The 12888-nt window shown below is 43.9% G+C and overlaps 1 protein-coding gene across 2 annotated transcripts in view; it reads left to right on the top strand.

The window, feature by feature from the left end:
* The window catches only part of LOC137326952 (uncharacterized), a 67036-nt gene extending 54782 nt beyond the window's left edge, over positions 1 to 12254 (top strand). For both annotated transcript variants that reach the window (XM_067992324.1, XM_067992325.1), the window contains one exon: positions 9124 to 12254. In XM_067992324.1, coding sequence (XP_067848425.1) covers positions 11030 to 11941 — 912 coding nt within the window. In that variant the 5' untranslated portion in view covers positions 9124 to 11029 and the 3' untranslated portion in view covers positions 11942 to 12254. The remainder of the gene's footprint in view (positions 1 to 9123) is intronic.
* Positions 12255 to 12888: the final 634 nt, after the last annotated feature.

Raw genomic sequence — 12888 nt, forward strand, 5'->3', positions numbered from 1 at the left:
GTTTAGGATGGTGGATGGGGTGCCAATCAAGCGGGCTGCTTTATCCTGGATGGTGTCGAGCTTCTTGAGTGTTGTTGGAGCTGCACTCATCCAGGCAAGTGGAGGGTATTCCATCACACTCCTGACTTGTGCCTTGTAGATGGTGGAAAGGCTTTGGGGAGTCAGGAGGTGAGTCACTCGCCGCAGAATACCCAGCCTCTGACCTGCTCTCGTAGCCACAGTATTTATGTGGCTGGTCCAGTTCAGTTTCTGGTCAATGGTGACCCCCCAGGATGTTGATGATGGGGGATTCGGCGATGGTAATGCCGTTGAATGTCAAGGGGAGGTGGTTAGACTCTCTCTTGTTGGAGATGGTCATTGCCTGGCACTTGTCTGGCGCAAATGTTACTTGCCACTTATCAGCCCAAGCCTGGATGTTGTCCAGGTCTTGCTGCATGTGGGCCTGGACTGCTTCATTATTTGAGGGGTTGCGAATGGAACTGAACACTGTGCAATCATCAGTAAACATCCCCATTTCTGACCTTATGATGGAGGGAAGGTCATTGATGAAGCAGCTGAAGATGGTTGGGCCTAGGACACTGCCCTGAGGAACTCTTGCAGCAATGTCCTGGGGCTGAGATGATTGGCCTCCAACAACCACTACCATCTTCCTTTGTGCTAGATATGACTCCAGCCACTGGAGAGTTTTCCCCCTGATTCCCATTGACTTCAATTTTACTAGGGCTCCTTGGTGCCACATTCGGTCAAATGCTGCCTTGATGTCAAAGGCAGTCACTCTCATCTCACCTCTTTTGTCCATGTTTGGACCAAGGCTGTAATGAGGTCTGGAGCCGAGTGGTCCTGGCGGAACCCAAACTGAGCATTGGTGAGCAGGTTATTGGTGAGTAAGTGCCGCTTGATAGCACTGTTGACGACACCTTCCATCACTTTGCTGATGATTGAGAGTAGACTGATGGAGCGGTAATTGGCCAGATTGGATTTGACTTGCTTTTTGTGGACAGGACATACCTTGGCAATTTTCCACATTGTCGGGTAGATGCCAGTGTTGTAGCTGTACTGGAACAGCTTGGCTAGAGGCGCGGCTAGTTCTGGAGCACAAGTCACAAGTATATAGCGCCTTTAATGTTGGAAAACGTCCAAAGACGCTTCACAGGAGCGTTTTCAAACAAAATTTGGCACTGAGCCACATCAGGAGATATTAGAACAGATGACCAAAAGCTTGGTCAAAGAGGTAGGTTTTAAAGATCACCTTTAAGGAGAAGAGAGAGGTAGAGATGCGGAGAGGTTTAGGGAGGGAATTCCAGAGCATAAGGACTAGGCAGCTGAAGGCGCGACTGCCAATGGCGGAGAGATTAAAACCAGGGATGCACAAGAGGCAAGAATTGGAGGAGCGCAGAGATCTCGAAGGGCTGTAGGGCTGGAGGAGGTTACAGAGATAGGGCGGGGCAAGGCCATGGAGGGATTTGAAAAGGATTAGAATTTTAAAATTGAGGCATTCCTGGACCGGGAGCCAATGTAGATCAGCGAGCACAGTGGTGATGGGTGAACGGGACTTGGTGCGAGTTAGGATACGGGCAGCAGAGTTTTGGATGAGCTCAAGTTTATGGAGGATGGAAGATGATAAGCACAAAAAAAGTTTGCAGATACTAACTGGTACACGACATTAGATAAAGATTCTGCTGTTGGTTCACAAGAGACTCAGTCTGCCTGTGAAAACTGCAGACCAGCTATGAACACATTTGGGAAAAAGTTTGATCTGTATCATAACTTGGCTTGCCTCATCACAGGAAGTACTCTTAATATTTTAATGGCAAACTCCAGGCAGTTCATAATGTTGCTTGAAAGGAATACTCCCACTCCCAATGTCTGATATTAATTTATCTGTACTGTTGCATCTGAAGACTAAGCCCATAAGTAGGAATATTTTTAGGAGTGAGGCACAAGTCCAATAAATAAATAAACACAGCTCTACCTCACCACCACCTCTTTTGACCCCTCCACTGCCTATGATTTATCATGCTGCTTGTCCAACATTCAATATTGGCTGAGCAGAAATTTTCTCCAATTAAACATTGGGAAGATCAAAGTCATTGGCCTCGATATTAACCCCCCAATGACGGGCAGGAGAGGGTTGGGGGAGGAGAGTTAAAAATGAAAAAAAGGGGAACACGTCCCCAATCCCAACCCACAGTGTACGCGCCCATCGCTTTTTTTACAGCAGCGGGTTTCGTGTCGTGCAAGTGTCCCTCCATGGAGAGTCAGGACACTTTGTTAACATATTTAAATCAGGCTCCCACCGTGTGGTTGGGAGCCCGATTTAAATTTTACTGCTGCTGCGCGGGATTCCTAGGGGTCGAGAAACCCGGCAGTGAAAGGGAGGCGGGAGCTGCCTGATCCACAAGTAAGTGCCCCTTCCAGCATTCCTTTTGGGCCAGCAGGAGCAGGAGTGTTCCCCCTGGCCCCTCAAGAAAGCCTTCAGCCTCCACCATGGCGATCGGGCCTCTCTGTACCCCTGCCGCGATCGCCAACCTCCCCCCTTCCAGCCCCGATGGCATTTCCCTCCCTCCAGCTGATCATGGCCAAACCCACCCACCCCCCAGGATCCAATCGCCGACCATCCCCCCTCCCGATTGCCGGGGACTGTCCTGCCACTGGTTTTCCGGCCCGACAGCTGCTGTCTATTTGGCTGGCTGCAGGGCGTGCAATAGAAGAAAAAAATGAAAATGAGGTCCTGCCGTTAAGTTCAGCATGACCTCGGCGTCCCCGGGCTTGCCGGATTTTCCAGCAAGCCTCTACCACAACCTCCCCGCCTCCCCGGAAATATCAGAGCCAATTTTTTCGGTCCCCACCAAAAACTGTGTTCTGTAGCCACCGACTCCGTCCCTCTCTCTGGCCACTGTCTGAGACTGAATCAGACTGCTCGCAACCTTGGCCTCGTATTTGACCCTGAGCTGAGCTTCCAACTCCATATCCTCCTCATCACCAAGACCGCCTACTTCCACCTTCCGTCTCCGTCCCTGCCTCAGCTTATCTGCTGCTGAAATCCTCATCCATGCCTTTGTTACCTCTAGAGTCAACTACTCCAGTGCTCTCCTGGCTGGCCTCCCATCTTCCACCCTCTGTAAACTTGAACACATCCAAAACTCTGCTGCCCTTATCCTAACTCGCACCAAGTTCCGTTTACCCATCACTCCTCTGCTCACTGACCTACATTGGCTCTCGGTCCGTGAACACCTCGATTTTAAAATTCTCATCCTTGTTTTCAAATCCCTCCATGGCCTCGCCCCTCCCTATCTCTGTAACTCCTCCAGCCATACAACCCCCCAAGACATGTTCGCTCCTTTCCAATTTTCATCCCTCCACCATTGACGGCCGTGCCTTCAGCTGCCTAGACCTTAAATCCTGGAATTCCCTCCCTAAACCTCTCCGCCTCTCTAGCTCCTGTAAGACGCTCATTAAAATCTACCTCTTGGACCAAGCTTTTGGTCATCTGTCCTAATATCTCCTTATGTTGCTTGGTGTCAAATTTTGTTTGATAACTATCCTGTGAAGCATCTTGGGAGGTTTTACTATATTAAAGGTGCTTTATATATGCAAGTTGTTCTTCTAAATTCAATTTTTTTTAATTTACTGGGTGCAACATTTTGGAATCAATTATGTTATGCTTATGAATACATTACATTAAAAAGAAAATGCAAAGTTAAAGCCTTTGAAAAGCACAGTAGTCTTAAAATTGCAAATTTGTGAATGGTACTTTAAATGGGTTACTGCCAAAGCTGAAACAGCAAACAGCACGATGGGCTGAATAGCCTCCTTCTGTGCTGTATGATTCTATGATTCTATATGATCTGAGCTAACAGCTCCACATATAAATGGGCACTGCTGGGAAGACCCATCCAGTAAGTGATCTGGCTCTCCAAATAAAAATGATTTTCAGGGTTCGGTGTTTGCTCAAGCTTATTTAAAGAGCCCTGAAAGAAGATTCTTTTAACAATGTTCGGGCCTTTTCTTGTTTTGCTTTTTTTGTCACTGTGACTTAGTTTTTAAGGAAAATATGATAACTGTTGTGTGATTGCCTTTTTCGACAACAGCTGGAATAATACCACAGTAGGTTCCCCCATAGGAATCCCCCTCTATCTTAAGCTTTTGGACGAAGAAGAGTAGGATCAATGGAGGGATGCCAGACAGGTCAGTCCACAACAGAGGTGCTGTGCACCCACCCGTTGGGACCCCCACATCAGAATCTACAGGCAGAGATGCATATTTGTCAGAGAGCAGTTCCTGCTTTGATTTGCAAGGGACGCTGTGACTGATTTGTGCCATGTCCTTCGAGCCGACCTGCAGGTACAGCACTGTTAGTGGTAATGACTGACAAAGTCACAACCTCCCTTAACTTTTATGCTTCAAGTTCATCTCAGACTGGGGAAATCAGCAAATAAACCAATCAGCTGTCTATGGATATGTAAAATGAGTAACTCTTCTTGCTTGTGTGAACACGTATATGCATGCATACATACATACAAATTAAGAGCAGGATTAGGTCATTCGACCCCTCGAGCCTGCTCTGTCATTTGAGAAGATCATGGCTGATCTGATTGCGACCTCAACCCTACTTTCCTGTCTACTTGTTATAACCTTTGACTCCCTTGTTAATCAGGAATCTATCTAACACAGCCTTAATAATATTCAATGATCCTGCCTCCACCGCTCTCTGAGGAAGGGAATTCCACAGACTCACAACCCTCTGTGAGAAAAAAATTCTCTTCATCTCCATCTTAAATGGGAGACCCCCTATTTTTAAACTGTGACTCGTAGTTCTAGTCTCTCCCACAAGGGGAAACATCCTCTCAGCTTCTACCCCTTCTCGTCCCCTCAGGATGTTATATGTTTCAATAAGTTCACCTCTCATTCTTCTAAACTCCAGTGTATGCAGTCCCAACTTGTCCAATCTTTCCTCTTTAGATAACCCCCTCATCCCAGGAATCAATCGAGTGAACCTTCTCTGAACAGCCTCGAAAGTAATTATGTATTTTCTTAAATAAGGAGACCAAAACTGAACACAGTATTCTAGATGTGGTCTCACCAGTGCCCTGTACAACTGTAGCAAAACATCTCTACTTTTATATTCCATTCTCCTCGCAATAAATGGCAACATTCCATTTGCCTTCCTAATCACTTGCTGTACCTGCAAACTGACTCTTTGTGATTCATGTACGAGGACACCCAGATCCCTCTGTACCTCAGAGTTCTGCAATCTCTCTCCATTTAAATAATATACTGTTTTTCTATTCCTCCTGCCAAAGTGGGCAAGTTCACATTTTTCCACATTATACTCAGTAATTTCACCTCCTTCCCCATGGGCAACTGACAGCACCCATGAGAGTTTTGCTCAATTTTATGGAGTGGTAGTATTACTGAAGGTCCAGGGATATATACGTTGCACCCATGTTTCCCTACATATTCCCCCACACAAACCCACTACCTATATGATGAAGAAAAGATTTTAATCTCTTAATATTCAACTCATTTGCTACCATGAGCAACAGATTATGTAAGTGAATCTTTGCTTCCCAGATAGCTGTCACAATGCCTTCATTTCAACACGGTTAACCATTCCACCAACATTTGACCCACAAAAACAAGTCTCAGAATGACTCCTGGGAGAGCAAGGCCTTAGATCCCGACACTTCTGCCATATTCCAGGACACCAGCTGTGCATAGATCTAATGAGGCTCTGGCAGTCACCAGAGTAATGATCAAGCACATCATTCAGATGTTAAAGTGGTGATCATGTGTCTAGAGAGACCTAGGTGCATTTTGCATTACGGCCTGGCTAAGGCTACAAGGATTGTCGTTGCATGCTGCACAACTTTGCCTTGTAAAGAAGCATTATCTTGGAGGCCCTGGGGCAGGAAGGACACCGGGTGAATCAAAGGGATGATGAAGAGGAAAAAGAAGAGGCTAAATTGTGGGCCAGGAATACGCAGCCTTAGCCATGAAGGGGGCCAATGGGACACTATTTGTTTCGGGGCTGGGAGAACCCCTACTGGTGGATACCCAAGATGCATCCTAGTGGCTGTAGCCGCCCCCACTGAAAATTAAAATGAGAGAGTCTCCCTCTGACCCAGCAGACTATGATGGGGTCAGCAATGGAGATTCCCAGCGCCGGATTCTAACACCCATGCTGGAAAATCCCTGATTTTCAGGACTCTGGTCTGGGTTCTAGTTAGGTAGGACCCTGTTTACATAACCTGACTGGAGTTCTCATTCTCCTGCAGGTGGAGAGCTTCTCTCCAGATAGTTTAAATTTAAATCTTTAGAGAACACAGGCAGCAGTAACAGCACCCAATATTTTGATATAAAATGACTAGGAGGTCCAGGCGACTCCCTGGGCACCTTTAAAACCCACTTTGGCACCACACTTGACTTGTAAACCAGGTGATGTCAAACTGAAGCACTGTGAGACTACATCCTCTAGGAAGTCTCGCACTGCCTCACACTCTGGATTTATACTGAAACTTTAACATCATTACAAACCCAAAAAGCTAAAGTTGCAATGTAAATGCACGCTCAGACTTACTTGCAGTCACCACTGTATCTTTACTGCAGACTGGTAGAATTTCTTTTAGAGATCATACATTTTCTTCAGCAGTTACAAGAATTAGAATATTTGGAGAAACTTAAAAGCTTGTGTCGAGTCATTTGTTAAATCCTTCAACATACTCTGCAGTGGGTGCCTAAGATAATAGAAGAACAGGCCTCCTTCATTCAATTACAGTGTCAGGGTCCCACTGTTATACTACTTATCCAGGAGGGGACTGACCAACGCATGAGTGGCATATTCCAGTATTATGACATTGAATCTACTCACTGGATAACCAGTACAATCAAGCAGACTAATGGCCAATATATTTACTATTTGCACTAAGATTTCCAGCTTCCATTTTTTAAATTTGACATTTTTAAAATGGCTTGTTAGGTTGATAATGTGGAGGACAGAAGGACATATACGATGTTCCAGTAATGCAAACATCCCTTATCACAGTAGTATGTGTATGATGCAGTAGGCTAGAACTATTAATAGAGACGATTAGGGTATTTGTCAAGTTATTTTAATTCTCACAGTCAAATGCCCCGGAGGATAAAAAAGGGCCAATTCAGCAATGTATGCTGAGTGACTACACCCATGCCTTCTGGGAGAGCACCTTGCTGAATTGGGCAAGTAACCCGAGTGCTCGATTCTGAAAGTACGGATTTCAGCGAAGTAAAAACTTATCAACTTTTTTGAGGCCTGACACAGGTGTTGCTTCGTACCTCTATGTTCAGGCACGAGATAGCCCTGCTACTACTGCCAACACTTTGACTCCTGCAATGACTGATTACTTCCGTCTGCTACCTGCCACTTCTTCACTTCCTTAAAAGATAGCAGCTTCATTAATGCTGCTTCCTTCCCTGCCCTGGCTGCTGGATTCCCCTTGTGGATGACTAAGCAGATTCCTGAACTTCTCCAAGTCAGGACTGGAAGCTCACTGGTGCCCACGAAAGAACAGAAGGAAGAGCAACCCTTCCAGGAGTTCTTGGGGGGATAATCTTTTTCCTTTTATTTACATCATCTACAGGCAGGGTCAGACTGACCATACGGAAAATCGTAAGATTTCCTGAGCGTTCCCATGAATGGTTCCATAACATTATTATCAGTGCCCCCCTTTTACTCTGAGAATCCCAAAGAATCCTGCCTCTTTTCGGGGGACCCTGTTTGCAGGCCCATCGCTAATTACATTGCTCGATTTCCAAATTCAGCTTATTAATTCCCTACTAGAAATACACATGCAAAGCAAATTGGCATCACGAAAAGATTGTCAATTCACAGGCTATAAAAGTCATATTGAGTTGCATTTCCCTGTGTCAACAGCTGCAAGTTTAGACTGTGTTGTTTGTTCAGAGTGTAGACTTTTAAGCAGCACAAACAGATGCACATAAACTGCCCTGATTGCAATAATAGTTTATGTACAGACTGCTGTTTTGAACATCACACAGTGGAAGACTTCAATGATTATTTTAACCACAATTATCATAAAAGACAACCAATAGATCATTAAATGTTTTGGTATGTACTTAAAGTTTTGGCACAAAGTTTATTTTTTCAGTTTGGCAATTGATTTGTGTGTTTGTCAGTTATTGATCATCAACTTTTCTTTTTGTAATAATGAGTTTTTCAGATAACATGTGCTATACCCAGTAATAGAATTTTGCTCAAATATTTCATGGGCCCAAGCCTGAGCAAATCTGCTGCTCTTCATTCACACGGCTTCGTGGTTTAATTTCATGCCAGTGTGCAAGCCTCAAAGTGTTGCGAAGTAACCATGGTCAATTCAAGACAAATAACATTATTCAAGTATAAGTGCTTGGTGTGTTTAAATAATATTTGAAAAGACAGATGGAATTTGCACAACCGTAATAAGCATTTTTTGAGAGAAACAATTGAGAGGTGCCTTTCAAAATCATAGAAATCAAAGAAGGTGATGGTCCACAGACACATTTAAACATCCAGACTCGACAAACTCACAAACTATTTTACCATCATCGGTTTTACAATTCGATTTACCCAGTGTTGACGAAAGTTCTAGCACTCCTAGTCCAATTAACATTACTTCCAGCTCTACCAACATTACTGAACAACAAGCTGCGATGATATCTAACTATAGCAGTGACAGCAGTGTTTCTGGTCATTCTCAAGAAGATACCCATTATCTTATTAGATCCGACACAAGGAACCAATGCAGGCTGATGAGGAATCAAACCGCAATAACTCACAAATGAACGACACAGACCAACCAGCGAACATATAAGTAGGAGGAAGGTCAACTAACTAGCTAGTTCTAATCATATTTTGTATACTTTTACTTAGCTTGAAATTATGTGTCCCAAGTATGGCAATTTTCCCCTAACTAATTTTTAGTTTTTGGACAAAAAAGTATGTCTGACACTTCAATCAAATCACGATTGCTAATAGAATCCAACTTCTGTATATAGAAAGTAACAAATTGAATTTCAGTTCAAAGCAAATTTTAGAAATTGAAAGTTACTTAGATTTTGAATATCTAAATCTATTTTTTTGTTTAGGCTTCCTGAGATGGCAGCAGAGCACACTGCTGACTGTGCAAACAAGAAGCTGAACCCCGGAGAGATTAACCTAGTCCTGAAAATTCGAAAATACAACTTGAATGAAAGAGAAGCTCTGGAGTGTAGACACAGTGGCAGGAATTAGTTTCGTAAGACCCTTCCACATGGAAATCAGACACAAAGAAGCTGGTTGGCCTACAGTAAAAGTAAGAACATTCTGTTTTGCATACCATGTATGCGGTTGCCTTGCCAACTGGAGCTACAGCTTGATCATTCCAAGGATATGAATGCCACTAGGGCAATTGGAGCTTTCAAGACTGAGTTCAATCAATTTTTGTTAGGTAAGGGTATTAAGGGATATGAAGCAAAGGCGGGAAAATAGAGTTTAGTTGCAGATCAGCCAGGATCTAATTGAATGGCAGAGCAGGCCTGAGGAGATGAATGGCCTACTTCTGTTCCTATGCCACTCAAATATGACTAGGAATATTGAAAGGCACAAAGAATTGAGGTTTCATGCTAGATGTGAAATCTCTAGAATCCAGTGGAACAGTTCTCACAGGATTGACATTTGGATGGAGCAACATCAAAACTTTCATAAAATATCACATGAGAGTTTTGTCTGCATTAATCGATTGCTGCCGATATTTGAGCACAGAAATGATAGCTTGCAGCAGAAATCAGAAATTAAACAGCAAGTTACCACAATTGTTAGTCCAGCAGCTCGATCATATATGAATAAAATGAATAAAGTAGATTTGGACAAGATGAAACTTGACTTGAATTTTTTAAGCTATAGGAAGGTATTTGCGTTGATCAAACGTATGAGAAAATTACTATCGTCTAAAATAGTCGCTGATATAAAAAAGAGTGGCAGATTTTCAATGATTTTGGATTCCAGCCAAAATCTCAGTAAGAGGTAACAGCTTTGCTTGTTCATTACATTGTTTACATCCGATCAACATGCTGTTAAGCCAGTGGAGCGTTTAATTGAAGCATTCACTTGTGGTGACACAAGTGGTGAGAATCTAAAGGAAGAAGTCAATGGAATAGACCTGAATAACATCATTGGACAGAGCATGGATGGTGCAGAAAACATGCAGAGTAAGTATAAGGGTCCAAAATCTTTCATGTTGTCAGAATTCAAGACAGCTCTGTATGTCTGGTGTTTTACACAACACTTTGCTTTAGTCATCAAGGAATGTATCAACATTTGTCCACTTCTCAAAGATCCTTTCAAACAGTTAAATGTATTTACGTCTGACCATAAATGGCATCACAAATTAATTGAAAGCTTTAAGCAAGCAGACATCTAAAACAAATCCAAATAATGAGGTGGAACAGCAAAGCGAATGCACTGATCACGAGTTCTCGCAAAAGAGAAAGGAATGGACCCTGATACCAGGGAAGGTGCTAATGGCTTGAAATAATATATCTCAACAACAGTATTAATTGCAGCAATGATCATCTGCACAAAGTTATTCACACTGTCATCTCCAGTCATAATTTGCTTACAAGGAGCAGTAATTGATTTCAGGATAGTTTCTGGTCCCATCAGTAATACCAAAAGCAGTCTTCAAAACCTTTGTAACAAGTCCTGGAGAATCGTAGAAACAGAAATCCAGGAGTTCAGGCTACAAAGAGAAGCAGATTTTTCGACGACCTTGATTTTGGTACAGCAATCAGATAAATTTTGACGACTAAACATTGAAGTGTATATTCAGTCGATTGACTTGCTTGTAATGCAACTAAATGATTGCTTCTCTTTCATGGAAATGTGCAACTTAACTTCAAACAATCTGCTAAGAAATACTCCTCAGAATCAGTTTCTTTCTTGGACACACGAATCTCCATCAAAGACGGGCACCTCAGCACCTCACTCTACCGCAAGCCCACGGACAACCTCACGATGCTCCACTTTTCCAGCTTCCACCCTAACCACGTCAAAGAGGCCATCCCCTATGGACAGGCCCTGCGAATACACAGGGTCTGCTCAGACGAGGAGGAACGCGATGGACACCTACAGACGCTGAAAGACGCCCTAGTAAGAACGGGATATGACGCTCGACTCATCGATCGACAGTTCCGACGGGCCACAGCAAAAAATCGCATAGACCTCCTCAGGAGACTAACACGGGACGCAACCAACAGAGTACCCTTTGTCGTCCAGTACTTCCCCGGAGCGGAGAAACTACGCCATGTTCTCCGCAGCCTTCAACATGTCATCAATGAGGACAAACACCTCGCTATGGCCATCCCCACACCTCCACTACTCGCCTTTAAACAGCCACCCAACCTCAAACAGACCATCGTTCGCAGCAAACTACCTAGCTTTCAAGAGAACAGCGTCCACGACGCCACACAACCCTGCCACGGTAACCTCTGCAAGACATGCCAGATCATCGACACAGATACCACCATCACACGAGATGACACCACCCACCAGGTGCATGGTTCATACTCCTGTGACTCGGCCAACGTTGTCTACCTCATACGTTGCAGGAAAGGATGCCCCAGAGCATGGTACATTGGCGAGACCATGCAGACGCTGCAACAACGGATGAACGGACACCGCGCAACAATCGCCAAACAGGAGGGTTCCCTCCCAGTCGGGGAACACTTCAGCAGTCATGGACATTCATCCACCGACCTTCGGGTAAGCGTACTCCAAGGCGGCCTTCGAGACACACGACAACGCAAAATCGTCGAGCAGAAATTGATAGCCAAGTTCCGCACCCATGAGGACGGCCTCAACCGGGATCTTGGGTTCATGTCACGCTACACGTTACCCCACCAGCGAACAAATGTTATCTGTTTTTAATATAATGGGTCATTTGCTGGCTCTCTCTGCCTTCCGGATGTTTCTGCCTCTCTCTGTGTTTTTTTTTTTCTCTGTTTTTTTTCCCTGTTTGTTTTTTTGTTGAATGTGTATTCGGGGGTTCTGCAGGTGACACCTCTCTGTCTGAACACGGTGATTGCCTTGGCAACGGGCAGTTGCAGGGGCAGTCTGTAAACACCATGTATTGTTCAATATGTATAAATGCGTAGGCTTCAAGGAGCTCTTGAAACATTTGCCTGAGGAAGGAGAAAATCTCCGAAAGCTTGTGAATTTAAAATAAAATTGCTGGACTATAACTTGGTGTTGTAAAATTGTTTACAATTGTCAACCCCAGTCCATCACCGGCATCTCCACATCAAGAAATAAAGAGGCAGTAATGGATCTGATGTCCACGAGCTGTGTGACTATGACAACTTCAACTCTTCTCTGATTGCTCAGTAGTTATGCATCTTCAAAGTAATGTATGCTATGGCTCACAAAAGTGTATATATTGAAGAGAAGTGGAGTTCCCCAAGCCTCAGCTTTTCACCATATATATTAATGACTTGGATGAAGGAATAGAGAGTTGTATATCCAAGTTTGCAGATGACACCAAGTTACAAAGCCAATGTGGGGATGTGTGAGGTCATCCACTTCAGATCCAAAAAAGACAAACGGGAATATTTTCTTAATGGGGAGAGATTTGAAGCTGTAGAGGAGCAAAGGGATTTAGGTGTCCATGTATACAAATCACTAAAAGCTAGTGCACAGGTTAAAAATGTAATCTAAAAAGCTCTCCCTGTCTCTCTGTTGGATACATTGGATATTACCTTAGAGTTAGACAATACTCCAAGATTTATAATCTTGCTACCAAGTAATGGATCTCAGCACAGAGTAGCTACCTGAGATACTGGCGTGTCCAGGATGGAGATACAGTAGGAATTTTAACC

This window comes from Heptranchias perlo, chromosome 11, assembly GCF_035084215.1.
Source record: "Heptranchias perlo isolate sHepPer1 chromosome 11, sHepPer1.hap1, whole genome shotgun sequence".
Classification (NCBI taxonomy): domain Eukaryota; kingdom Metazoa; phylum Chordata; class Chondrichthyes; order Hexanchiformes; family Hexanchidae; genus Heptranchias; species Heptranchias perlo.